Here is a 27,578-nt window from a genome sequence, read left to right as displayed (position 1 = left end):
ATCTCATAGTCTCGCTTATTAAAACGGACAGAAAGCAGAATTTGAAGACAGACTTCTCTGAGAGTTGCCATCTTTGTTTTGAGTTAAAGCTCTTCTTCTGGTCCTAAAAGCTGCCTGTAGATTCAGTTTTAGTCCTTTAAAAGGAAAGAAAATCCTCCGCATACCTACAGACTTCTAATGTTTGGAATCATATTCAGAAAATTATATCATATGTAATATTTTCATAAATTTGATGTCAAAGGACACTTGTTTCTTCTATTGTGCTTTGTTTCTTTTGTGAAGCACAACCTTACAACCTCAAATCACATGGAGTATGTGTGTGTGTGTGTGTGTGTGTGTGTGTGAGTAGCCTTCCCATGTTTTTTTTTTATCTGTGTGAATGTCTGCGTGCACGTGCACATGTGCCAGAGTAGCAGGGTCTGCGTCTGAGTAGCTGTGGAGAAGGGGGGGGGAGAAGGGAAAAAAAAAAAATAGGTCACCCCTTAAAACAAAAAGCTTGCAGTCAACATCGCAACCGTCTGCTGAATTTTCATTGGCGGGCTTGTCTCCATGGTAACAGGTTAACCTTGAGGCAGTAGTCACATGGGCGAGCGAGTCTTCTGCTGTCTTGGAGAATACAGCGTGCGTCGTATGACATCCGTGATCACAGTGTCACCCGCTCGGTGAGGAGCGATCACAGGAAAGCAGCCCAAAACAAACACGTGGGAGCGGGAGATGCTGTTGGTGTGAAGATGGTACAACATTCACAGCTTATGTGATGTGCTAATCTCACTGTGAGGAGCGTGAATGACTGAATAGGCACATGAATGAGGCAGTCACTTTCATTGAAGGTACGTGACAGTGAAAAGATCAGAGAGACGGGAGAGGGGAAGGCAACGACGAGCAGAAGGTCGAGGGGGCTCGTAACGAGGACCGCGAGGCGTGAACACAAACTGGGAGGGAAAACCAAGAGGCTGGACATTTTTACTGCTCATTTAGTCACCCTGAAATGACACAAACATCATCATCAACATGGCTGAGCATCAAACCGGCACCAGAACAGTCAGTCAAACCACGAAACACAAGGATGAATCCAATTACTTCCACGATATTAAATCTGTAAATTGTGATTCATGTGCATCCGTGTGCTTTCTCCTGCACTGTAAAAGAACAGATTTCTCAAAGGGACACACTACTGTATAGAAATCACACTGGAGGAAGCTTAATGTGAGCTATACTGACCCCTTCAGGCCTTAAAGTGCGTCGCAGAGGGGAGCCGGGCAGCCTGTGCGTGAACCCCGAGAGTCAGAGGAGCGTTTACAATATTCAGAGGCGAGCGTGTGACCGTCGGTGACCTCGAACCTCGACAACTAGTCCAGGATCATCCAGGTTTTATACGCAGGCGGAGGTCCACACACGTCATCTGAAACTCCAGCAGTGATTTCTAGTAGTGGCATTAATCTGAATTATAATCTCCTTTTTAATACCCTGAATCTAAGATATATTGGATTTACTCCTGACAAAACAACAATAAATTCCCTTTGTGATATATCTTTAATATAAAATTTCTGACAACTACTCAGCTGTAGATGTAAGTTTACACCATTACATGTATAAAATCTCTCATCAGAGCAGCATCAAGTGAGAATGAATTTATACAGAATAAATCCTGATGCCGGTTGCACCAGCTGTTCATAAACGTTTGTGACTCTCAAGTTTTAACATTATATTATGTTATGCATCCGATTTTAAAACACAATAAACAAAGTGAAACGTCTTCAAACTATGTGGATAAAATAAATATTTGTTAAGTCTTCTAAATTGTGCCTGTTTTTTTTCTATTCAAACAATGCTGTACTCACTATTTCACCATATTCACATAGTTTCACAGCTGCTGCAGTGACTTCCTGTCGACACTGCGGGTTCACACGTAGTCTGAACTGGTCAAGATATTTCCTAAGTTTTAGTAAATTATTGTTCGCAACAATATTTTAGAGCAGCTGGTGAAACCCAGTCCCAGATAAAAACCATTTACTTTAATATCATGTTATTGCATCATTGTACCCTCACAGGTAATGGCACTGTTTCACTTCTGGGACCCTTCTGTAAGAAAATATTAATGACAAAACACTTAAACAAAATGAAATATCCCTCATGCATACATCTAGACTGAGACTCGTTGGTTGCATTAGAGTACAAAATTTCATGTGCAGTACACAAAAGGGAATATAACAAAGTTTTTGCTATGAATGCCTGAAGAGGAGGATGCGCAATAACTGGAGTTTTCAAGTAGTTTGTTTTTTTCTCTCAACGATGTTCGAGTCAGTGTCGTCTCATATACGACGATTGTCTGGCTGCACTCAAATATCATTCTGTTTTAGGGGGAAAACGCCCTGACTTGTTATATTTCTTTAAACTAATCAATTGTCTTCGGCGGCACAAAGCTGCAGCGACAGCGCTCTTGCTAAATAGTGTGTGTGTGTGTGTGTGTGTGTGTGTGTGTGTGTGTGTGTGTGTGTGTGTGTGTGTGTGTGTGTGTGTGTGTGGGGAGGGCTTGTTTTGGTGGAACATTTGTACGCGGTGAGGCGAGCTCTGGTATAAAAATATCTAAATCACTATAAAAGACTGAACAGAACCAAGCAGGCGTGCCTTATTGAAAGATCCTGACTTCATCAAAACTTTTCAGCATGTAGGTTGCTGCTCGGAGGTTGTTGTCGTATTAAGTTGCTACGGGAGACTCTAAAAACGGAAACGCAGCGATAGCGGAGGGGCTGAAATTGTCGCCAGTGGCGGGTTTGTACTGACATTTTACATCCGGTGAGTGACACTAGAGTCAGTATGAAAGCTGCTCCTGGTCCTCCACATCGCTCCAGCTGTCGGACCCGTCCGTCCCAAAGTACCGGTCCCCAAAGTCCCCTAAAAACACACAACAGCGGCCTCAGAGCGGGGCAGTCATCCCTCCCGAAGTCAGATAGGATGAAATAATAATAAAACTAAATAATGAGTGATGAAAAACACCTCATGAATACACATTAAAACTGAACGGCTGCAAAGGTTGGATGACTTGGATTGAAGAGCTCAGTGCTCGGTATCTGGAACCTGGAATTAATTTCTGCTTCAGTGACACAGAGAGACTGATTATTTTGAGGTTATTATGAGGTTTTTTTTTCACGAGGAATTTACTATGTTAAGTGCCTTGAAATAACTTGTCAATAATTGTACTGAATCCAAAGCATTTTGCGTTTCGAGTCCCTGGATGCCAGAAGCAATGAAATATTAAGTTACAGTCTTTGATAGTAAGCGACGACACCGACAGCTTTTTTTGTGTGTCAACATGTTTTCTTCAAGGCACAGCTGCAGCTTGTCACCTCCCATATACATTTCCTACATAAAATACATCCTCTAGTTATGTAATAGTATTATTTATGTTAACAGAGAACAAAGTGATCTGTCTGATGTGCATTTTGTTTAGTTACAGTCGTGACGGGGAGCAGCGCTGGCTTCAGATCTGAGGTGACACAGCCATAAAATTAGAATCTGCTGGGACATGAAATGAAATCTGTCAACTTGAAACACAGAGCCTTATTACCTTTTATCTACTGCTTTTATTTCCTGCATAAAGCTAAAATGAACAACCCAAAACCTGGATGCTGAAGGCAGAGCTAGAAGGTGAAGATGAGCATGTCAGTAATTTACCAATTAGACAAGTTGTCCCGGGATGGGAGACTTTAAAACGGACAAATGGATTCCAGTTTCACACTTAGGAACAAATGGCTTCTGAATTTGTTTCATAAAGAGTTAATAAAAGCTTGCGACGACTTACCGATACCAGGAATCACGTGTAAAAAATCGTCCAGGCTCTTGTCCACAGCGGTGGTGATGATTTTGACCTTTGGGAAAGCGTAGGCCACAGAGTGCACCCCGAGCTCGGCCATCAGCAGCGACACCAACATGATCTTATCCTCCTGAACCTCGTGGTCCTGCTCAGCCACACACACATCACAGCAATAACTGTCAGTGGCTTTGTGATCATTACCGGAGGTTTAATGAATGAGTGGAAAGCAGGGGAGGAGATTATTTGACTTTTGTCTTTGCAGAAATAAAATGAATCAACTCTCACCTGAACAAACAAAAAAAAAACACCAACTTGTCCTCAATTTCTACACAGATGAGTAGTTAAACACATGTGACTGATCAAGAGCAGAGGGGTCCTATTGTTGCCTGACTGAGGAGTAATGATGTTAATCTCCACCCACCAATAGGACTCGCACTGCCATCATGGCAGCAGCGCCGGTGGAGACTGTGCTGTCCATTAGGATGACATGATCTTCACTGATGTCTTTGGGCAGACGCAGGTAATGCAGCTGGCGAGGCCAGAGAGGAGGAGACCGGTTACCATGGATACAAAAGCAGGAAGGGTAGTTACCACGGAGACACACATCATGTGGAGGAAAAAAAAAAACGAAAAACAAAAAACAATTTTTTTTTTTCATCTCTTTGTTTGATGTGATTTTTAAAACCCGACACTATGGACTCTTAAAAATGGCCCATGAGGGTTTGAAAAATATTAATAGCAAAGACATTTGGTACTGAATGATTCATCCTTGCTACCTCCGGTTCGCCCGAGTCGAGGTTGGTCTGGATGAGGATCTTGCCGATGCGGACGTCCTTGCACACGGCCCTCAGGGCGGGCTCCATGGTCTCTCCGGCCCGCAGGATCGACACACCGGTGATCTGTGGAGACGAGGCAGCAGAGCGAGTGTGATGACAGAAACCCCGAGGAAACAGTCGACTGGAAGTTAGCAAGACCTCGTGGATCTCCACTCACCCCTTTGCCTTTGTAGCTGCGACCCTCGTATTCGTGGCCCTGTGGAGTCTGAACTACACACGGCTGATAGAAGAGAAGACGAGAGTTGGATTTTTAAGAGATGATGTTTTAGCACAGAAACAGTATATCTGCATCTTTTTTTCATATTCTATCTTTTGAAACCGAGTCACTTTTTTTTTTAAGGATATAAACATTCTGTAATACTGCAACAAAGTTCATCTCAAAAAAGGCAATTAGTTTTCTTTAGCACATTCACCACAAATGGTGCACGCTTTCCGAAGAACTGTTTATTTATACCTGCAGAGACCTGCAGACACCTCAAGCAATCCATCACTGTCACCCTTTATTTTTGTTTTTATCTTTCATTACTGTATTAAAAACTGGTGACAGAGATAACTGCTTAAATGCTATATTTATTAAAAACACAAGCAATGAGTAAATGAAGGTAAACAAATGATTGTTATGAAATTGATAACTAAGATAAGGTTGTTTGGCAGTTGATTGTAGAGGTGGTGAGTCCCTTGAATGCGCCAAAAATGTTTCCAAAACAGTTCCTATTTTCCACAACTGTGACAGAATTGAAATTATAATAATGATTTGTGTGTAATTCATTATCTCAATTATCTAACCTGTATAGAAACAGGGCGAAGGAAATAAAACGATGTTTCTAAACAAAAATATCTGCCGTTGGCTGATTTTGCTGTTTTAAAAACATATTGTTGGCATGGCAAAATACATAACTTAGATCATTTAGTATATTATTTAAGTGGATAATTTGTGACTAATGGTCTAAGTCATGAAAAAAAAACTGCTTTTGACTTTAAACCAACAACAGATTTTTTTTTGGTAACTGCACAATTGACAAATTATCACCCTTCAAGTTAATAAATATTAGACTTTCTGGCAAACAGTTGCCTATTTCAAAATAAAACCCAACACATAACAACTCTTCTACAACTACTGAGGGAAACATATTGCTCTGTAGCTGCTAAATGTTCCAGTAGAAAGTTTCTAACTGAGTGTGTCTGCTGTTCGGTGCTAACAAGCTCGTGTACAGTTATTACATCTTTTTTGCTCTCAACAGCTTCTGTGGCAGAAAAACAACACCGATTAGAGAGGTGAGGGTGAACCAAAACAACAAGCTTAAAGACGACAAACTCCACAGACCGGACAGGAAACAGAATCCGGTGATCATTTTCTGTTTTCATTACTACGAATAACTCTTTTCACACGAATGTCTACTCACCTGACATGGTATAAATGTTAGAGCGTGCTCTATGAGAAGCCGCATTAATCTCTTTGAGTAGAAGATGAACTCGTCCCGGCTGGTTTCATTGTTCCTGCGGTGAGGCAGAATAAAAGTTTTTAAAACAACGCATTGTAGGTATTGTGGAAGATCTGTCCTTGAGCTCATGTCCTACCTGATGATGGTGTGCAGACCTTTGACCTGCGGCGTGCTCTCCAGCACGCTGAGCGTCTGAGGCAGCGGCTGCGTCTGCTGGGCGGAGGCCAGGAGCGCCCTGCGACAGAGGAGAGGTCGTTCAGATCCAAAGGTTTTTACTGCCTCATTCTGCTGTCGGAGAAACATAGCAGTCTGACTTTGAGACGGCTGAGGCTTCTCCGAGAGCCACTTAATGCAGAGCCACAGAGGAGACACTGTGAAGGACGGCGTGTACACAGCACGGATATAAAAAAAATTACAATCACAGTAAGTGGAAAAAAAAGCCAGAGAAGTCACAATACGTGTCAGCGTACCTGACACTGAGCTCACGCTGCATGAGGAGGAGAGAGTGAGAACAAGGCAATGAAATGACACAGAAAATGCAGATAGAGAGAAGAAAAATACGTTTACAGAAATATGTTTTTCATCGTTTACATTTTTTTATTAAAAGACAAGAAACAGTGTGCCAGCCCAAAACATTTCTGTTCCCTCAGGAGATGTAAAACAGCTCATAAATATGTAGTTTTATTGTTTAAAAAAAGAAAAATACAGCTGGACACTGTATGTGTATGTTGCACAAACTAGAGAAAATGCTGTGCTTTTACTGGGGACTATTTCCAGGATCATGTGTGTGTGTGTTCACGTAACGAAGAGACATGTAAAAGTTTGTGAATGGGAAGCTCCGGTGTGATTTAATAATAAATAAATAAATAATAAATAAATAAATAAATAATAAATAATTTAAGCAGGTCATTGCTCCAAGAACTGAGTCTGTATTTTTCAGCTTTTGGACACAGGGTGGCGCCACTCTCTCATGAACACCGAGGGTCTCTGTGACTCACCTCCTCCAGCTGGCTGTGAACATGCTGGACTATCAGATCGATGGCCACCATATTCCCACCACCTTGGAGGTAAAAATAATCCCAGTTGGTACAAATATGTCCAAATGTTTTAGTTTAGGTTGTTGTTGTTGTTGTTGTTGTTATTTGAGAAGAGGTCGGCCTGTCTCACCTCTGGGCACAACAATGTCGGCCAGCCTCATGGTCGGCTCGATGTACTGCTCGAAGGCCGGCTTCACATACTTGTTGTACTGCTTGATGACACCTTCGATGTCCCGCCCGCGCTCCGTGATGTCCCTGCGGAGCCGGCGGACGAGACGAATGTCTGAGTCTGTGTCCACAAAGATTTTCATATCCAGGAGCTGCAGGTGTGCAGAGTAAACACGGTTCAATTAATGTTCACTTCAGCGAAGCAGCTGCGCAAATTACAAATCCTGCTGATGATGATTACTTGACTTCAGTCAGGAATTCTTCAAAAATAAATAAATAAAAGAAGAAACACGGCCTTACCTGCAGAAGCTCTTTGTCCGCAAAAGACATAATGCCTTCAAATATTATTACACTGGCACCGTACACATTTTTCTGCAGAAGGAAGAGGGGAAACCAAGAGTCTTAAAAGAAGAAAGCTGCTTCATGAACAGGCATTTCAGCCTTTTTTTTAAGATTACAGCTACAGCATGTCACTTTGAGAAAATTCCTTTAAAAAAAAAAGTTTTAATTTAAGTTTAATATATTTTCACACATTAACATCCAGAATAAAACTGTCTCATTACTGCTGTTCTACTTTTTTCTTTCAAAAATTAATAGATGCATATTTAATTTAGTCTTTCAGAAAATGAACAGTGAGATGTTTTCTGCAGAAGCACAACTCACCCAGTCTTTCTGTCTCCCGTGTGTGGTGAAATCGTACACCGGGATCTTCACACTCTTGCCCTGCTTCAGTTTTCTCAGGGTGGCAACCAGCAGCTCGAAGTCAAACGCTCCCGGATGGTCGAAGTTGTAGTCGTTCTTTGCTGCCATGTGCTGCTCCTCAGGGGACAGAACCTGACGAACAAAGCGGATTCACAGGATGATGCTGACGAACAATGTTTGACGACTTTTAACAAAGTAGTTTTGACACTTTGCCGATCATTTGGATGCGATCGATACCACCCGTGTCTGTGCATTAGCCGAAGCGCGAGAGCTGGGAGTTTAGCTTTGCTTAGGAAAGGACAGGAATCAGGTGGAAAATGTTACCTTGACTTTAAAGAACCTATCAGCAACTCTAAAGTTCCCTATACAAGATGTTGCACCTTGTTTGATTAATTCACACACAAACTGTTAAGTAAAAACATCAAGTTACATTGTTGTACATGCTATAACTACAGTTTTTCTTCCACTGATTGGCTGGATGGATCTTCTAAACTCCAGGCAAGAAAACAAGTGCATTGCTTCCCATACACAGGTATCGCTTGTATTGTCTACTGGTGGCCTGCATGCGAGGCGTTTAGGGGAAATCTGCAAACTTTAGATACAGAAAACAAGCTTGGTTACACTCTCCCCCTCCGAATGGCACGTTAGTCACACGCTGTGCTACCCACAACCAAATGGCATTTCTCAACCTGGGAAACACTGGAGGATTTTAAAAATGTTGAGATGTAAACCTTAACAACAAAATATTTAATATCTTGTCACTAAATGTCCAAAGTGCTTTCCCTCCTTTTACGATATTTAATGTGCTTGTAGTATGTCTGTTAGTTCAGTGTGTGACTGCATTCAGTTTCTTTGTGTTACATGGCCCCGTACACTCGTGAAATTTAATGTAAAAAGTTGTTTTTACCAAGTTATTTAGTCAGGAAACCTCGCTGAGATCAAGATTTCTTTTGCAAAAGGCAGCTGAGGACAAAACACGAGATCACAACAATGATAACCGTTCTCACCAAAAAACATCAGACGTGAATAATATTAGAAATTCAAACTAGTAAAGAGGAAAAGAGGAGAGGAATGAAAGTCTAAACGTCCAGTAAGCGGCGCAGAACTGGAAACCAGTTGTAATAAGAAACTCAAAGAATGTCTCTCCTGTGATCTGGTGTTGTGGTTATTAACTCTGACTGTACACAACGAAAGACGTTCAATACCTCAGCTTTAAAAATGAAAACAATAAATCAGCTCATGCTTTGTAAATGCCAGTGATGAGCGTCCAACCCTTTCATGTACTTCACAGCAGGTGAGCGCGATAGCTGTCTGCAGTAATTAATCGGAAGCCAGCGAGGCAGACGGCGTCCGGTGGTTTAAAGGTATTTAAACAAACAGGATGTCGCCGTTAACCTGCGTAGACAGTTTGGTGGATGTTTTGTTTGTCTCAGTTTTGGCTTTGAACTTAAAATTTGTGATCAACGTGAGTTTTGTAGGACATTTCTGGGTGTTTCTGAGGCTGCATTATATCAGTTAGATCTCCATGAAGGATGTGAATTGGATCGTTTTGGAGTTCTGATCCAGTTTTAATAAGTTAAACAGAAGTCTGGAGGTTATTGAAACAACCTGCAATTTGGAGAAGTCTTAACTATTGTCAAAGGACATTTGCCTGAACGTGTTGGTTCCCAGGCACTTTTTTTTTTTTTTTAAACATGTGCTGAGTCATTTAAAAAGTATTTACAGAGTTTATTTATTTCCAGGTTCCTCCCAAACACTTTTGTTTTAGTACTCCATTGTTCTCTGTACTTCTTCCCTTACACGTATCTTTCAACAGCTTTTAATTTGTGCAGCATATGTACAAAATATTTCCCCTGCGAGTTGCAGGCTGTGATCCAAAGCGTTACCACGACATCTTATTAACTCAAAACCCTGACAGCCGTATTATGATCGCTCCGAGGCGCTGTGATGGAAATGCTCTTAAGATTGACAAAACATTTCCTCATGATGATGATTTCTTCCTGCAAAGATAATCAGTAATAACCAAATAAAAACAAGGCTGACACGCATGACTCTCTCACCTTGTAGAAAGAATCCATCGACAGCAGCACAACCCACGGCACATCCAGAGCCTCGATGATCTTATTGGCCACGGTGGTCTTCCCTGAGGCGCTGCCCCCACACAACCCTGCAGATCCACACAGCATTTCAAAGCCCCATTATGTGTGTTTTTCAGAGTGTGTCTAATGTTGTCTGGTGGTATGCATGTGTGATAGCACTAAAGTGTTTATGGGTATAATAAGAGAGAATAGGTTCTGCAGCTCAAAGCTTACGACTTGGCATGAAGGTAGTGAAAGAAAGAAAGAAAAAAAACAGTCCACAGGAGACTGACGACATCATCAGTGAGTGTCATACCGATGACAAAGGCCTCTTTTGACTGAGCGCCGTGCTCATCATACCAGGGAGGTCGGCCGGCGGTGTAGATGGTGCGTGTGCCCGTGCGGAGCAGAGGAGGCTCTGTTTTACTCAGCGAGGTAGTGCTCTTCCTGCGAGGGGCCCCGGCGGGGGGCAGGAGCCGGTCCAACGAGTCCTCGCCGCTCCCACTGCATACAGCAGACAGCAGACAGCGGGGCAGGTTACAGCCTGAACACACAGGACTCAGGAGAAGAACTGGGAGAGAAAATGTTAAATGCACTTTCTGTGGGCCGGCAGGTTGCTTCTATTATACTATATGGTCTGTATTCTGCAGAATGTAAACACATTTATTTTGTACAACCTTACTATGCATGTTGTATGCACGATGGAGCTTAATGGCCCTGTAAAAATGCAGACTAGTCTACAGTAATGCCAGCAGCAATATTAACCATTTCCACCATCTTGGTGTTAGCGTGCAGTTAAGCCTGATGGGAATGTCGTTAGTTTTACAGGAATCTGGTCATAAACTAAAAAAAGTGAGAGAATAAGAGTTGCAACGATCTCAAAAGTTCTCAAATGTCCAAAGGGACTTGACATGTTGACCGTTCTGTTTACACAAATCAAATATGCACATACACTTTCTGCTAAAATACTTTCCTGCTGCTAACACGATAAAACTCTCTTGTAATTGCTAACAAACACATTATTCTGATGTTATCCACTTGACAACTGCTCAAAGACAAATATCTGATTCCAACTTTTCGGGAAAGTCTATAGAAGCTCGGACTAATCTTTACAGAGTTTAAAATAAGAGCTACTATCAGGAAGCGAGAAATGAGACGCATTCAATTAAACATGTTTCTGTTTGACAGCGACAAAGCTGCAGTAAAAAACATCAGAGTGCAAGAAGAAAATATTTTTGTCATGTTATGCAAACACATTATTGTGTGCGTTATGTAAGGTTGTTTGTGAGATCCTGCGAGGTCAAATCCAGCGGCCGTGTGTTGAATAATAATTTAACGACATCTCAGAGGGAAATCTGCATTTTACCGCACAACATTGTTGTTACACAACTTTACACATTATGATTTTAAATATAAAATAAATAAATAACTTGTAAATCAGTAAAGCACTCAACAGTGGTATTGACAAATAGACCGTTTTTCAATTATCAAAAAATAATCAGATTTTTTTAATTTTTTTTATTGCTGATTAATCAAAAGTGATTAAATTAACAGATTTATTGGGTCAAATGATACAATTTGCAGTTTTTTCTTACCTTAAATTACAGTAAACAGAATCATTTTAAGGGTTTAGACATATGAAGACGTCACTTTGAGTTCTGTGTCTCTGCGATTTTAGTTTGTCAATGCTGTTTTACATTTGAAAAATCAAACCATAAATTGATCGATCGAGAAAGTAACCAGCTGATCAATCTACAGTGAATACAATGACTGGTTGCCTAAACCAATTACTAGAGTAAAACACAATACTTCATGCTGTAATAGTACATTTACATTTGACAGTAGCATCCTGTGCTGTGTACACACAGGGACTATTTACATTTAATACTACATTACCCTGATAATACCGCGTTACATTGTCAGTGCAGTACTTTTACATTGTGGTATTGTAGTAAAGGGTCTGAATACTTCCTCTGTCACTGTCTTGATTGTCTTAATGCGGCGGTATGTTATTTAAACTTGTACAGCAGAGCTTAGATCACTGTGATTAAGATTAGACTCTCACAGCTCTGTTTACGTTGGAACAGACAAAAGTCACTCGGCTTTTGCGTCACTCACTTCGAGGACACTTTTAGGAACTCCTGCGTTCCCACCGGCACAAATTAAATTAGTAGCCCGCTTCCTCTGGTTGTGTACGGGATGCCTAACAACATGTATGTGTACAAAAATGGGACAAACCGTAAATGGACCTGAAGACTAATGAGAGTTTTGCATATTCAACCAATGCTCAGTAATGACACACTGCAGGCAACCTCAGGAAAACCCCTTCTGACTCCTATATTCCCTGCAAACTAACCTAGATCATGCACTTCCTCTGCCCTCTCAACAACCCCTGTTTATAGACTATTTATAGGCCAATCTTGCACCCTGCCTGCGCGGAGAGAAAACAACGGCAGCCGCAGCCGATCAGATCTTACCTGCAGTCAGACCTCAGAGACCAACACCCGGAGATTCTGGCTCCCGCACCGTCCAGCAGACATAAATCTGCTTCGGACGACAACCTGCTACCCTCCAGCTTGCCTGTCAAAGTGGAAACCTCAACCAAAACAACAGCGACACTGACCGAGGTCGCAAACGAGCGTAAATCACAGATGTGTCTCTAGTCTGTTGTCACACATCTGTATCGGTGGAGCCCTGAATGGTCGTCTTCCCGTCTCTCCATGCTGCTGTCCATGTGTCCTCCTCTCCCTCTGTGTGTGTGACACACGCACTAAGAGGATCACTGTGACACTGACAGCAAGAGAGATGCTTGGCTGGTATTAATAGAGGCACCTGTAAACAGAAAGAGGACAGAACGGACATCTTCTACTGATCCTTCCTCTCAGTTTCTTGACCTGATTCACAGAAACACTAAAGAGCCGGAGGGACAATATGTTTTATATTGTGGAAAGAGACACGCATCATCTGAGACAACAGTGGAAACTGTCCATCACAGTCCACCCAGAGGCTTAAATGAAGTCCGCTTTTGTCTGATCAACTGTCCAGTAAATAAAGGTACAAAACAGAAAATCCTCACATTGAAGTGAATATTTAGCTCTTGTTCCTTGAACTCCTCACCTGTTTACAGCTGTGCTGGAGTTCCTTAACTACTAATATCACGATAAACTCATTTCATCATGATATTAATAGTTACATAATGATTTATCTTGGGTTTACTTATTTAACTGTATTTAAAATTCCTCTGTAAACCACTTTGGTCACCATCTGCTGTTACAGCCTATAAATAAATTTGACCTGAACATTGTCATAATTAGTACTTTTCATACTGTAGGTACATTTAGTTGTTAAAATTCATGTACTCTTCTTACAAATAAAACTTTTAATTTAAGAGTAAATAAGTATGATGATGCAGTATCGCTTACTTGATTGACGTAAACACTTCTTTCACTGCACTTGAGTACAAGTCCTTTCAACTCGGCATTATTTGCAACTAGTGAAAAATAGTTCCAGTTTTGGCCTTTTATCCAAAAAAGATTAGTTATATTTTGCAGGGTTACACATTTTTTTTTAAATGTTTTTTTTTTTTTTTAACTTAAACATTTTAATACTGTAAACTGACACAGCTGTCAAAAGCCGTAATCATGGTCACTGTGAACGAACTCGTGAGTGCCAGAGATTAAACACTTCAGGGTTATTTAAAGGTATAATTCAGGGATTTTCTGGTGGTTTCTTATTAGAGTCTGTGACGCACAACTGTGTCATGCAGCTCACCTACTTCTGAAGCGCACCGTGTTTCACCACATCTGAAGCATCCACATGCTCCACTGTGGTGATGTTGTTCATGTACTGAATGCACAATAACAGAGAGAGAGAGAGGGGGGGAGGGGGGGAGTTTGAGTATTAGTTAATATATTTAGATATCTTTGCTCAGTTTGGACAAGGAGCTTGTGTAAGTGTGGTTAGCGTTACATTACAGCATCTGGACTCGGCTGCGGACAGAAAACAGCCCAAACCCGCGTGAATAATTTCGGGAGCATCGTTTTCAAACACAGGTGAAAATACTTGAGAGTATCATGTACCTGTCCGAGTGGGACGACAGTATTATCCCGCACTCCGCTTCCATCGGGATCCTGCGACCTCGGAGCCGGCATCGGCTGGTCAGAGCCATGGACGGATTCCTTGTTAACCGTGCCGAGGGATTGTGGGTAATGTAGTTCATCATCACGTGCTTCACACACGGTCAAGGTTTTTTATTTTTTTTTTTTTTTTTTTTTTTTTAACATACACGTGGCAGAAAGCGGCGCTGATATTCAGATATTCTTATTTATTAATGATTTTATTTTACATTTAAAAAAAAAAAGAGAGAAAGAGAGCGTAAGAGAGGAATAGTTATAATAATTAATCACAGAACAGAGCAATAGATTGACAACAGATTGTCATGATGCTTTTTCATCACAGTTCACAGTCAGTCTGTAGAGATGACGTCTGTTTATCCTGCAGACAGGGAACGAAAAGCTACCAACTTCCAACGTTGTTCTCGATATCAGGTCTCGCTGTGTGCATTTGTCCCACCGATCTGATTCACATTTCAGCTTTTACGATTCAATATCCTGCGATTCCACAGCGTCCACTTTCTCCAGCTATGATATCTTTCCGAAGGAACCTGCAGAAGACAGAAAGTTTAGTGCTTTAACAGATTTGTTCTCAACTTTTATAGCAAAAGTTTGACATTTTTTTAAAAGTACACTCCGGCTTTCAGGTGTTGAGTTATACAAGAAGATCTGGACTACTTCACGTTAGGCGACAGCCAGCTGTTGGTTAGCTTGGCTTAGCATAAAGACTGGAACCGTGGAAACATCTGGCCATGCTCTGTCCAAAGGTTTTTTTTCAGTCCAAAATCTTTGTTTTGGAGATATTTTAAGACGATGCAGAAGCCATTTTATTGAAATGGATGTGGTTGATAGCTGTTAATTGTCATGGATGCATTAAACTGCTTCAACTTACACACTTTCAATACAATGCAAAAATAAAGTTGATGTGGAAGTCATTTTAACTGACGCCTTGTAAAATTTCAAGCTGCCGACTGAAGCTTCATATCTATCCAACAGATATGAGCATGGTATTGAAAGTGAAAGTCGAAAATATGTCCTCACAGTCCAGGTTTGAGAAATCACTGTTAAGGACACAAACAGCCTCACCTCTGCTGAGCAGCTGCAGGTTGCGCCCCTCCTCCTGCACCTGGAGCTGCAGCACCTGCTGCAGCAGCTCCTGTCGAAGCGTCTCTTGCACTAAGCCCATCCGCTCCAGCTTCTCCCCATTCAGACGCAGCAGCGCACGGCCTGTGAGGCGAAATCAGAGGACTTCACTTTTAACCCGTCATCCTTTAATCCACCTCCTGGAGTCACACTACAGCTACTCATCATGTCAGCAGAGCGACCTGTGATGGCGTGGTGGGAGAAGGCCTCCACGTAGGTCAGGTAGTTGTGTGGACAGTGCTTCTTCAGCCATTTACAGACATCCTGCTGTGACCAGAGCACGACGGGGCGGATCAGGCTGGGCTGTGTCGGGCTCGTGTGATATATCCCATAATTGTCACTGGAGCGGTACTGAAACAGACAAGACATGCAGATTAATACAGACGAGACGGATACGCATTAAAGGAACAGTCTGACATTTTCTTGAGGAGAGTTGATGCCACTGTGACAAAGTTAACTGAGCATAAAGGCTGAAAACTGGAGGAAACAGGAAGCCTGGTTTACCAGACGCAGATTCACAGTGTGAATATCTGGGTACGTTCCCGAAGTAATCGTTTGCAGTCGTTGCATCTTACTGGGAAACTATTGGAGCAGCTTTAATCATTACTAATTTAGCGCTTGGCAAGAAGGAAGCCGAACTGAACCTGACATCTGTTGTAAAGTTCTCACAACATCACTGAGAGGAACCCAACAATTCAACAATTCCCACATGAGCAACAGCTGGCAGGAAAACAACCTCCCTGTCTTAGTTTGGTGTATGAGCATTGCGTGCATGGAGTTAGCGTAGCATCCTGTGAATTCGTGAGGCATTTTTTTGGTAGGTGAAAACTGGTATTGAGTTGTTCGACCCTTGAGAGGTGTTCTTCCACAGTAATGTGCACTTTGTGTGTACTTTAAAACGGAGAAAAACCTCGGATAGAACCAGACCCAGACTTGGGCGGCGTCTTCTTACTAGTAACTTCATAGTTGCATTTCTGTTTGTCACAACACTAAAATATTCACACATGGGACATACCGATGTGCTAAATGCCTAATTAAGACAAGCTACCGTGCCTCAGGCACATCTCTCATGAACCGACAAAGTTGCACAGTTATCGGTGGTGTTTCGCTCCTGAGAGACCGCACCATGAAACTCTTCCTGAAAATATGGCCACTGGTATCACACATCACACAGACCCTGTTACAAAACACAAACTCCTCATTGATGCCACTGAGGCATCAGACAGCCCGCATCTCTGAAGTGATGTGATCAAATCCACAAACACCCGTGGCTTTCCTTCTCTGCACATAATAGTTTGATCTCAGTTTGATTAATCAAGCATCTGCTGGGAGGATTTCATACCGAACATACAACACATACACGTGGATATGTCTACGGCACACGACCAGCTGACAGGATCGGTGCTCCGTAACCACAAGTTTCAAGCTCATTAAAGCGCGCGGAGAGCATCGCGACCATATGGGCAGATCAAACGCTCCGTGTGGATGTGAGCTTCTAAGTGATCGGGAAGATCAGCGACCATACAGCAGCAGCAGCAGCATCTATAAAGAGGAGCATGTAGATCTGTGTGATCTTCACATTCGGCTCTTTAATCTTAAAGATGCACAAGATGTAAAACTGTGAAGGAGTAATCAAACTTACTCTTTGATCTGTCTATCAGGCTCAGCAGTTCTCCAACTCACAACTTTCTTGGATGTAAAGAATAAATAAATAAATAAATAAAAAATAAAGGCTGGTTCACATTTAATGGTCAGCGGGGCAAAATGTCTGCCTAAAATGTTGAGTGTACTGATGACTCTCTTTCATAGAGTAACATGTTGCTTGTTAATCAATATAGAAAATCTTCCAGCTGAGATCGAGAATTACTGCACGTCTCTCTAAATTAGTCTGGTTACAGTTTGCATCCATATTTGTCCAGACTCATAAAATATGTAGAAAGGACTTTGTGTTCTATCAGAATTAGATTTCTTTTGTAAAATTCCCGTGACAATAGGCGATGATTTAATTATGGATCTTACCACAAAGAAGCTTCCCCTTTGGTCAACGTCTTATCTATGAAGAATTAGTATTCTTTCTCTCTCCTCCTAACAATCATGTGGTGTTAGTGTGTCCTGCATCGCTGACTTTGGGCCGCCTGTCAAGCTCAAGGTGGAGGCATTGCCACACTGAGAAGAGAAAATTGGCAAGATGACTGTCTTTGTCAATAATTTCTGCTAAATAATGTAATAACTGCTAAGGAGATTAATGAGTGTTGTCTTAATGATTTAAAAATGTTGTTATATATTTAAAATGTTCATTTTCTGAAGAATATATTACATTTAAATAACATGCATTTTCACATAACATAACCACTTATTCTTTTGCGCGTGGCCCTCCATCCAGAATAATTTTTGGTCCTTTATAGAAAACAACTTGGGCATGTCCAGTCCAAACAGTCGCCACAGTTTCAAGGTGGACCACTAAGATTTTTTTGTCACCAATTAATTGTGCCACCAAATGTCAAATATGTTCACAATCCCCCCTTCTGTTCCTGAGTCATGGCGTTTTTTTGAGGTCACAGTGACCTTTTCACCTTTGACCACCAACATCTTATCAGTTCATCTTTGAGTCCATGTGAACGTTTGTGCCAACTTTGAAGAAATTTCCTCAAAGCATTCCTGAGACATCGTGTTCACTAGAATGGGACAGACAGAAATTAAAATGCCTCAGACCGCAGCTGTCACCGACACAGAGGCATAAAAATATTCATCCTTAAAATACACATAATATTGTGCATTTCATATTGTAATAAGACATTTTCATGTAAACTGCTGTTGTAATAAACAAAGCGGCAGGTGCATAAAATCATAAACTCTTAATCATTAAATCCTGAACCTTGTCGATCGCTTCAGTAAGATTGTTTCAGTTCTCAGACCTTCTTTGAGAAAGTTTCACAGCAGTAAATGTTGTTCATAATAAAAAATAAATTACATTAAACACTCAGAGCCAACAATTTCCATCAAGTACCAAAACCTACCAGCGTGCTCTTAAAAACAAAAATCCAGGTGATTTTGGTCCCTGAGGACAATTAAGATCCAGCAAGTCACCAAACAGCTGATTCCAGCATTTGTCTTATCGCCCTTCATTATTGAGCAATTAAGGAACACAGAAAAACACAACAGGAGGTAATTAAAATAGGTCGACACACTGAATAATCATTAGTTTTGGTTACTGTACAAGTAAAAAAAACAGTGCACTTTATCAAAACAACCTAAACCTACATGTTGTTCTTTTCAGACAGACATCTGAGTACATTTTTGTTGCCCCATGTAGTATTCTTTATGTATTTAACGGTGTATTATTTTATGTACACGTTTAGAAATTGTATTTATTTACACAAGAAACTGAGTAGCTGTTTTTTAATAATGTATGTTATTTTACTGGTTACAATTGTGTCTCTGTAGTTAGTTGTGTTGAGTATTATTATGAGTAGGGATGCTAGAAATGATGTGCATCAGTATCACTGCTGCTGCTGCTGCTGCTGTGTCAGTACATGCAGTTAATATGGATGAAAACACCTTCGAAGACACATTCAGAGAGGCAAGTTTGAAGATTAAAACACTTTTCTGCGTTCTGACTGACTTGAAAACATGGACGCTTTTGATTTTTATCTTTAGACTTCCACACAGTCCGGAGTTTCTTTTTTTCTCCATTTACTTACAGTATATCTTTCAACTCAGTGCGGCACAAAGTAAAAGGCAGCAAAAAGGCAGCAAACAGTGTTTCTCACTTCACACCCGACACTTCACAGCTAAGTTCAGCTTCTGTGTGCAGAAACAATCGTATTCTGAATGATCACATGAAGGCCTGGTACTTATTATATAGTGTAATAGTAAATACAAGAGTTATTTTAACGTCATTGTCTAAAGAGGAGTGAACGTTTCCCTCAATTCATCCAAAATATGTGAGACGGCGTTCGGAGGGCAGAATACAGCTCAATAATCCCAAAAGGCAGCATTTCTATTTGGCCTGCAAATGACTCATTTTCATTATTCATTATTTTGTGGATTAAGTGATTAATTGTTTGTCCAATAAAATGTCAGAATGAATGAAAAATTGCCACAGACGCTAAAGTGTTCAAATGACACTTTTTGTTTGATTAACAGTCTAAATATCAAATTATTCAGTTTTCTGTAAAAGAAGAAGAAAGAAAAAGTAGAAAACACTCTATTAGAGGCTGGAATTAAAAAATGACTTACATTTTTGCCCAAAAATGACATAAATAATGAACTACTAATCAACATTGTTGCAAATTAAGATTTCTTGCATAAGTTACTGAAGGCATCGTGTTGCTCTGAGTCTACAGTGGTGAAAGAGAAAAGATAGTTTTTATGCCTTTAATAGGTTTACTCTCAAAACAAACAAGTACAGCGGCGTCGAGAGGACACTGATGCCGACAGTGGAGGAGTGAGTAAGAGTACAAGAAAGTGAATTAAAATATGCTGAAAGTAAAAATACTGTACACATGTTACAGTGCTGCACAAACAAACAGCACTGATTAAGTTGAAGCTCCTCAGGACAACAATAAAAGGACCACTACATTATGTGCAGCCGAGCGGATTGAAGCAAACAAACAATGCATCGTATACAACTCTGTTATCAGCCCAGTCCAGTTCTATGTCTGCAGCTTTAGCTTCAGCTCATAACGGCCTTTTAAAGAGCCTTTTCATGGGGTGAAGACAAAGGCGTGGGCTCGCTGACTTGTAACCAAGGGCTTTAAATGAGGCCAGTTTACAGCATAAATGGATTGTCTCCGTTGACGATACCGACGGTGCGAGAGCACAATGCTGTATCAGAGACGGGAAAAACTTTAATTCAAACTGGAAGATAAAGGCTACTGGAAGTGGATATGACGACGTTTCACACAAAAAGACCTTTAAAAGAAAAGGCTCGCTGTTTATTATCCTGCAACCACCGACTGGATATTATCGGACATTCGGCATCAAACTAAATTCTGTTTCTTTCTGCTCTCAGTTCAGACACAGACACAGTGGTGCTTGCAGCACAGTCTCAGTGTTGGAAGACTTGTGCTATTTAAAGCCGAGCTAAAAGGCTGTTAGAAGCCATCGACCCGCTGGGGAGAGAGCAACGTCCATTCTCTGCTAACAAAGTGCCCATTTGCAACAATGGATGGTGACCTGCCGCATTATTATTTTCTTTCTTTCAGACATTTCTGTACAGAATTCTGAGATAAGAGTCGCTGAAAGCCAATGAGGGTCGTTCCTGTGCTCTCATATTGATAAGACAGGGAAAAGATTGTTTTAAATGATTTTTTTTTAAGAAAGCGTTAGATTTGTTTTGTGTCTGCATGACGTAAGTACCCATTGACACATTAAAAAAAAAAAAAAAAAAAAAAAAAAAAAAAAAAGCCTAAACACACCACTACTTTCTTCCTATCAATACATTCATATCTGGATCTTACTCGATCTGATCGGGATACCGAGGACACTACGCCCGCTCACCTACGGTGGAAACCTGACTGCATTACAGGCCTGTCGATCAAACATGCACACCGCTAAACATGCCGCTTTTTGAGGCTTAATATCTATTTAATGATGGGATTATTTTTAGATAGACCACCATTAAATAATAATAAGAAGTCATTTTAGAGAATGCCACCATTATGGCTTTTGGAAAAAAATTTATTGACTGTGTATTTCATCAGAGAAGTTGAATCGGAGTCTATGGAGCCTGAGCCTATTTGGATCCAGCCCCTAGGGGCTCTCGGTGGTATTGCAGTTTAGAGCACTTCCGATTTGGTAAAATTTTTCAGACTCTACAGCTACGTCCCCTTTTATATAGTCTGTGGTTAAAACTGAAGGTAACTGGTCATCCTATGACGTTAACATACTGTATGTTTAACCGTGGCTTGACTCAAAAATCACATATACTACTAAGCAGCTAACAATATCAGCCCTGTTGCTGGTTATTGGTCTGTGTGATTGTTGGAATTTAACTTGTGCCCGCCGACATAGTAACAACATTATCAGTCTGTAGTTATAATTTTGACCAAACACAGAGGACAAATTGATTTTAATTCCAGTTTGACTTGAAGCAACACTGCCGTCACATTTTGTCCGGTATCATCATGCCTAATGAAGCAGAAGGTAACAGATCTCCTTTAGCTTGGAAAATAACATAAGCCTGCAGGGTTTATCACACCATGAACCAGGTGTGCGGTCCGACATGCTGAGGTCATGTAGGTGTTCGGTACCTGCAGGGCCTCGGTGCCCGGCTGCTGCAGTAGCTTGACTGTTCGGCCTCCCGCCGTTTTCTGTCCACGCCCGTCATGCCAGGTTAAGTTCCCACCTGTCCGCCGACTCAGCTGGTGCTTGAAGTCCTCAGGCAGAGCCCTGTACTCCACAGCTGGCCTGCAGAAACTAAAACTGGATGCAGCTGTAGAGATAAAGGCAGAAGGTGTAAGGATTAGACAGACAGACCTGCTGACAACATAAAAACAGCAGGGGACCTGCTCTGCAAAACAAAAAAACCTCCCTCAGTCTGCGTGACTTCAAAACAAAAGGGAGCATTGAACCCATCTGGACACCTCTTCATCCAAGGATGATGTCATTGTGAAATACCTGCTCGGACCTGCTCCATTGACACAGCGCAGACACGAGGCAGCGCTCTGTCATCTGAAGCTGGACAAGCTCAGTCCCGGCAGACACTGTTCAGGTACCACAATTACTTTGTGAGGAGCTTGAAGGCAAATGTCAGAGCTGTGAGGCAAGCCACTTTCTCATCATTACGAGGAGGCCTGCAGGCAAACATCCAAGCCCACTCAACAGCAGGTGGCTTCCCAACATCCAGTAATTAAAGAGAGTGTGGAACTACAGTAAACACGCTGTTACTGGCAAAGATTTTGGCAGAAAGCCGCAGGTCATTACGGATTCATGTGCCAGATTGGAAGGATTTTCTTACCGCGTTTGAAGCTATACGCGCAGCTGTGTTGGTCCGCGCGTCAATATGCATTTTCGATATCGTAAGCTGACTAAGAGAATTTGAAAAGACGACCGAATGAGAGACTGTCGGGGGGGGGGGTGGACGAGGTTTTTGAGGAGATGAAAGAATCTTCATTTTCTCCCTTTGTGCCTTTCCTTTCTGTCATTCAACATCTCCCAATGAGACTGGAGCTGAGCCAAGTCCTGTAATCATCAAAGCAAACCAGCAGCATCAGGTTTTCATGAATAAAACTCTGTATGCAATTTCTTTTAATTTCTTTGAGGTCGTACTTCCAGACGGTGCACAAACGAATGCTCCTTTCACAGAGTTACTCACGCAGGCTGCTGCTCCTGTAGACACAAATGTGCATCTCTCACAGATTTAATATACATAATTAAAACCACTTGTGAGAGTGTTTTTTTTTTTTTTTTTTTTCCCTTCCTTTAGCTTCTCCCTTATTTGGGAGGAAAACGGTCTTATTAACTAACACATATATAACCTGCCAACACATGAGGAAACACTTTCATGAACCAAAACCTTACTGAACAAACTGTGAACTGTAGCCTGCCTATAATACATTCAACTGGATAAAACATGTTTGGTTTGCTGTAGATTAAAGCTCTTCATAGGATTTTTTTTTTTTTACAAATATTTGTCAAAAAATCTGCAGGAGGATTTTGACACGTCGTTGCCAGGATTACAATCCTATTGAGAGTAACCGAAACTGACCACAGTAACAGTGACACCATGATCCTGGTTTCATCCAGGGCGCTGTCCGTTTCAGCACCATGTCACTGACCATCAGCACACCGCCTTGTGTCCTCCTTTTGTTTCGTATAAACACCGTATTGTTCCCTTAATGTCTCTACAGAAATTCAGATCAAAGTGACCCTGCAGAACTGTGTGGTATGGTTCGTGTTTCCTGTAGATTTAACGGCGCCGGCGGAGTTTTTAGCTGTTAATGTAATGTTATGACCTCATACTTTATCCAACAGACGTTTGTTACCAGCTGCAACATCTGACAAGGCTGAGAAACTGGTTTAGCAAGTACTGAGGTAAGTAACGAACTCATTTCGGTTAGTTAAGAACAAATAAACGAGACTTGTAACCCGCAGAAAGCTTCCTACCGTCCACAGCCATTAGTGTTTCCGTGCCGGGAGTGAATCTAGTGAAAGTCTCCCATCGTCTCTGGTGCCCGACGCAGAGTCTGCGGGTCGTGCATCCACCTCCCCGCGCCGCGTTACCCGACAAAAGTTTCAGTGAGGTCTGGCAGGAGCAGCGAAGCTCCACATCTTCTCAAACTGCTGCTGCACCTCCGACTGAAAAATACTAATAATAAAATTTAAAAAAAAAAAAAAAAAAAAAGCCTTAAAAACAGCTCACGTCGTCCGCGGTTTCACTTCGCTGCTGGTGTCTGAAGTTGTTGAGAGACGCACAGGAATGTCCCCCGAGCAGCTGGCTGACTGGTTCCGCTGGCTCGCGAGCGTGTGTGCGCGTGCGCGGTGTGTGTATTTGTGTGTGTATTTGTGTGTGTGTTTTTTTTATTTTTTTTTATCTGTGTCGTGAGAATCAGACGCGCGTCTTTTTCTCAAGAGCATGCATGAGCACAGTGAGCTCAAAGTGCTGCCCCGGGCCCTGTAATTAACGCAGCCGGTGGAGACTCTGAAAAACAGCCGGATGAAAAGGCTTCTCATCACTGCAGCATCCACCATAAGAAATTCCCCTTTGCCTTTTCTTAAAGAAAGGGAGCTCTGTGCGCTCCTGTGGGCAGCGCGCCCTGCCTGTGATGGAGCCTCTATGTGGGGTTTGTGCAGAGGAGCTGCAGGACATCAGGACAGATAGCTCTGTTCCTGCTCCCACCTGCCCTCAGACTCACTCCATTGATCACATTTGGTCTTACAGTAAGGGAGAGTTGGGAGTTAGGCGACCATTTGTTTATGAGCATCACAGCATTAAATATAATCATAGTCAGTTAAAAAAAAAAAAATCATTTGCTTTTCTTTCTTTAGTTTCTATTATTTTCCACCCAAACAAAACAAAGGGGAAATCTGGAAAAAAAACAAAAAACAAAAAAACGGCATAAATGACTAACAAAATCCAAAACTAGGGTTTCGTCACTGCATAAAAAAAAAAATCATGGAAAGAGGATAAAAAAAAGGGGTCCCATTAATAAAAACTTCACTTTTGCTAGTTAGGATAATAATCCTGACCTATTTAACTGACCTTTGTTTAAATGACAGTTTTCTTAATGCTGCTATCCGTCCAACAGTAATGCTCACAAAAAAGGTTCAGATAATAAGTTACTGAGATCAAAACAATACACTAAACAATCTTCTTTGTCAAGTCGATGGATGCAACATTATCTTTACAGTAAGTCATCACATCGATGAACCAAAAATAGAGTTAACAGCTAAAAAACTGGGAACTTTAAAATGTTGTTCAAAAGGCAAAACAATATGCTCTAATGTAATTTGTTAAACACTTATGTGAATCTTAATGTCACCAACTGGACTACAAATCTCTCAATCTTTATTTTCTGCTGTATGTTTAGTTTTGGGCATTCTTTATTTTTGGGCTTTTTGAACTGTTGTGATGATTATTGCTGTCACACCATAAGAGTTATTTTTCATTAAAATATTCCTTCTCAGCTGGATTTTTTTTTCTAATTAGGGCCCGAGCACCGACCCAAAAGTCATGCTGTAGCATGTTGTTCAAAAAATGACCGGCATTTTCAAAGTCAAAAATGACTTATGATTTTTTTTTTTTAAGTCATGACAAAGTGACTTGGTCTTGAACCCCAAACATTCTGGCTGAGAGGTAGCAGTGCTAACCACTGCGCCACCAATTTTCCCAGGAGTTAGACGCCCAAACTGTTTACTCTGAACATGTTTGGAATAAAAAAATTATCAAAATAATTTGTTTTCGGCGATCGGTGTGCCCGTAAATTGGCGGCCAAAGAGTGACCTAAAAGTCATGCTATGGTATTTTGTTCAAAAGCTGACCGGAATTTTCAAAGTCAAAACTGAATTGTGATTTTTTTTTTTCTAAGTCTAACAAAGGGGGTCTCAAAGCCCAAACCTTCTGGCTGAGAGGCAGCAGTGCAAACCACTGCGCCACCAATCTTCCCAGGAATTAAAGAGCATTGTGACAAATCTTTGGCTCACTGCAACCTATAACTTCACCGTCCACAAATATTCAGTCAAATGCGACCAAAATTGCCGCAGACATTCTTTGGATAGTAGATATACGTGTTTTTAAGGGGTCTGCAGTGTTATTAAATAGCTTCCTGTAATGTGTAATGTATGCAAAACTTTTTCAATTTCTTCAAACGTTTCAACTTCACTAAAAGTTGAATCGGCATCAACAGGCCAAGGTGGAATCTGAACCATTAACATCAACCTGGGTGAAGGAGAATCTTTTACCTGTTGAGTTAATCAGACTGTCTGTTGAGTAGCTGGAAGCTCTGAGTGAACTCCGTGAACCACTTTCTCCTGCCGCAATTCAGCTTACGGCGCCAAAGGTAGTCCAGTGGTCTACAGCACCGACTCCCAGCTGGAAACGTCCTCATGAAGATACGGGTTCGAGCCCCGCCAAGGTAACACACATGGTTCACTGCTTACCCGCCGAGGTAACACACAAGGTTCAAGGTTTACCCGCCGAGGTAACACTCAAGGTTTACCCGCCGAGGTAACACACATGGTTCACTGCTTACCCGCTGAGGTAACACACAAGGTTCATGGTTTACTGAGGGCAAGTCCCCTTAATAAGCCACACGGTTCAGAGAGCAAATCCCTCTAAGGGTAAGCTACATGGTTCACAGAGGGTAAGACCTCCTAAGGCAAGTCCCTCTAAGGGTAAGCCATACAGGTTCGTGTTTGTACATGCAGTCATACTAATACCAAACCAAAGGTCAACAATACAAAACAAAAAAGTCTGAAAGTGACTTTTTTTTTTTTTTTTTTCATATTTCAGACATGGATGAGCAGATACCTCAGTGAGAAGTAACTTGAGGCATGCATGTCAGTTCAGAAAAAGGTCATACTCTAAAAAGTCATGAAAAGTCATCCAAAATATCCAAAGTATGTCATCCAAAATATTCAAAGAAAAGTCATGTCCAAAATATGGTATAAAAGTCATACTATAGCACATCCAAAAAGTGACCCAAAAATGACTTTTAGGTCACTTTTTGCTGTAGTATGACTTTTTTTTCCCATAATTTGGATGACATGCGATTGTGATTTAAAAAAAAGTCATTACAGAAGGGGGAATCGAACCCCCAAACTGTTTACTCTGAACATGTTTAGAATTAAAAGTTATCAAAATAATTTGTTTTCATCAATCGGTGTGCTCATGGCATGGCGGCCAAAAAGTGACCCAAAAGTCATGCTATGGCATGTTGTTAAAAAAATGACAGGCATTTTCAAAGTCAAAAATGATTTATGATTTTTTTTTTTGAAGTCATGACAAAAGGGGGTCTCAAACCCCAAACCTTCTGGCTGAGAGGTAGCAGTGCTAACCACTGCACAACCAATCTTCCCAGGAGTTTGACAGCATCGTGTCAAATCGTTGGCTCACTGCAACCTATAACTCCACCGTCCACAAATATTCATTCAAATGCGACCAAAATTGCCGCAGACATCCTTTGGATAGTAGATATATGTGTTTTCAAGGGGGTCTGCAGTGTTATTGAATATATCCCTGTAATGTGCAGCATGACCCAAAAGTCATGCTATGGCATGTTGTTAAAAAAAATTACAGGCATTTTCTAAGTCAAAAATGAGTTGTTACTTTTTTTTTTAAGTCATGACAAAGGGGGGTCTCAAACCCCAAACCTTCTGGCTGAGAGGCAGCAGTGCAAACCACTGCACCACCAATCTTCCCAGGAGTTAGGCAGCATTGTGACAAATCTTTGGCTCACAAATGGTTCATGGTTTACCTGCCGAGGTAACACACAAGGTTCATGGTTTACTGAGGGCAAGTCCCCTTAATCAGCCACACGGTTCACGGAGAGCGAGTCCCTCTAAGGGTAAACCACACAGTTAGGGTTTGTACGTGCAGTCATACTAATACCAAACCAAAGGTCAACAACAATACAGAACTAAAATCAAAACTAAGACCCTCACATGCTGCATGTCGACCCGCTGGATCCCCGACGTGAAGCTGCAAGGGCCTGCATATCACTGCTTGAAGTTTTAATTAAATATAATCCTCTTTGCCATGCAGCCTCCATAAATTTCTGCAGGTTTGATGACAGAGTTCAGAAT

General features: G+C 41.4%; 2 protein-coding genes across 2 annotated transcripts; both read right to left on the bottom strand.

Moving 5' to 3' along the window:
- Positions 1 to 958: 958 nt before the first annotated feature.
- uckl1a (uridine-cytidine kinase 1-like 1a) lies at positions 959 to 14,265 on the bottom strand. The gene is made up of 15 exons (XM_069141436.1): positions 14,157 to 14,265; positions 10,394 to 10,581; positions 10,060 to 10,166; positions 7,961 to 8,131; positions 7,598 to 7,669; positions 7,260 to 7,449; positions 7,091 to 7,152; positions 6,563 to 6,579; positions 6,229 to 6,327; positions 6,054 to 6,147; positions 4,808 to 4,870; positions 4,591 to 4,713; positions 4,236 to 4,343; positions 3,803 to 3,959; positions 959 to 2,895 (listed from the first exon to the last, which is right to left on the bottom strand). The coding sequence occupies exons 1-15, from the start codon at positions 14,243 to 14,245 to the stop codon at positions 2,813 to 2,815; spliced, it is 1,623 nt and encodes a 540-aa protein (XP_068997537.1). The 5' UTR covers positions 14,246 to 14,265; the 3' UTR covers positions 959 to 2,812.
- A 122-nt stretch (positions 14,266 to 14,387) lies between these two features.
- On the bottom strand, positions 14,388 to 23,847 carry samd10a (sterile alpha motif domain containing 10a). Its single transcript, XM_069140743.1, has 5 exons — positions 23,442 to 23,847; positions 21,587 to 21,768; positions 15,515 to 15,683; positions 15,276 to 15,416; positions 14,388 to 14,740 (listed from the first exon to the last, which is right to left on the bottom strand). Exons 1-5 carry the CDS (start codon positions 23,452 to 23,454, stop codon positions 14,718 to 14,720), a joined length of 528 nt encoding a protein of 175 aa, XP_068996844.1. The 5' UTR covers positions 23,455 to 23,847; the 3' UTR covers positions 14,388 to 14,717.
- Positions 23,848 to 27,578: the final 3,731 nt, after the last annotated feature.

This window comes from Embiotoca jacksoni, unplaced genomic scaffold (assembly GCF_022577435.1).
Source record: "Embiotoca jacksoni isolate LCO1_2020_lvr unplaced genomic scaffold, fEmbJac1.0.p SCAF_9, whole genome shotgun sequence".
Taxonomy (NCBI): domain Eukaryota; kingdom Metazoa; phylum Chordata; class Actinopteri; family Embiotocidae; genus Embiotoca; species Embiotoca jacksoni.
The sequence above is the reverse complement of the archived record's forward strand: the minus strand, read 5'-3'. Positions and strand labels throughout refer to the sequence as shown.

What these genes read in the sequence shown, in the direction of transcription:
- uckl1a (XM_069141436.1), bottom strand. Translation starts at nt 14,245, where the DNA reads ATGGCTCTGACCAGCCGATGCCGGCTCCGAGGTCGCAGGATCCCGATG. An exon ending in CGATGGATTCTTTCTACAAG is followed by an intron (nt 8,132 to 10,059) that starts GTGAGAGAGTCA and finishes TTTGTTCGTCAG; the next exon opens with GTTCTGTCCCCTGAGGAGCA. An exon ending in TAACATTTATACCATGTCAG is followed by an intron (nt 4,871 to 6,053) that starts GTGAGTAGACAT and finishes CTCTTCTATCAG; the next exon opens with CCGTGTGTAGTTCAGACTCC.
- samd10a (XM_069140743.1), bottom strand. An exon ending in CGGGCACCGAGGCCCTGCAG is followed by an intron (nt 15,684 to 21,586) that starts GTACCGAACACC and finishes TGTCTGTTTCAG; the next exon opens with TACCGCTCCAGTGACAATTA. An exon ending in CTCCCACCACGCCATCACAG is followed by an intron (nt 15,417 to 15,514) that starts GTCGCTCTGCTG and finishes TTCGCCTCACAG; the next exon opens with GCCGTGCGCTGCTGCGTCTG.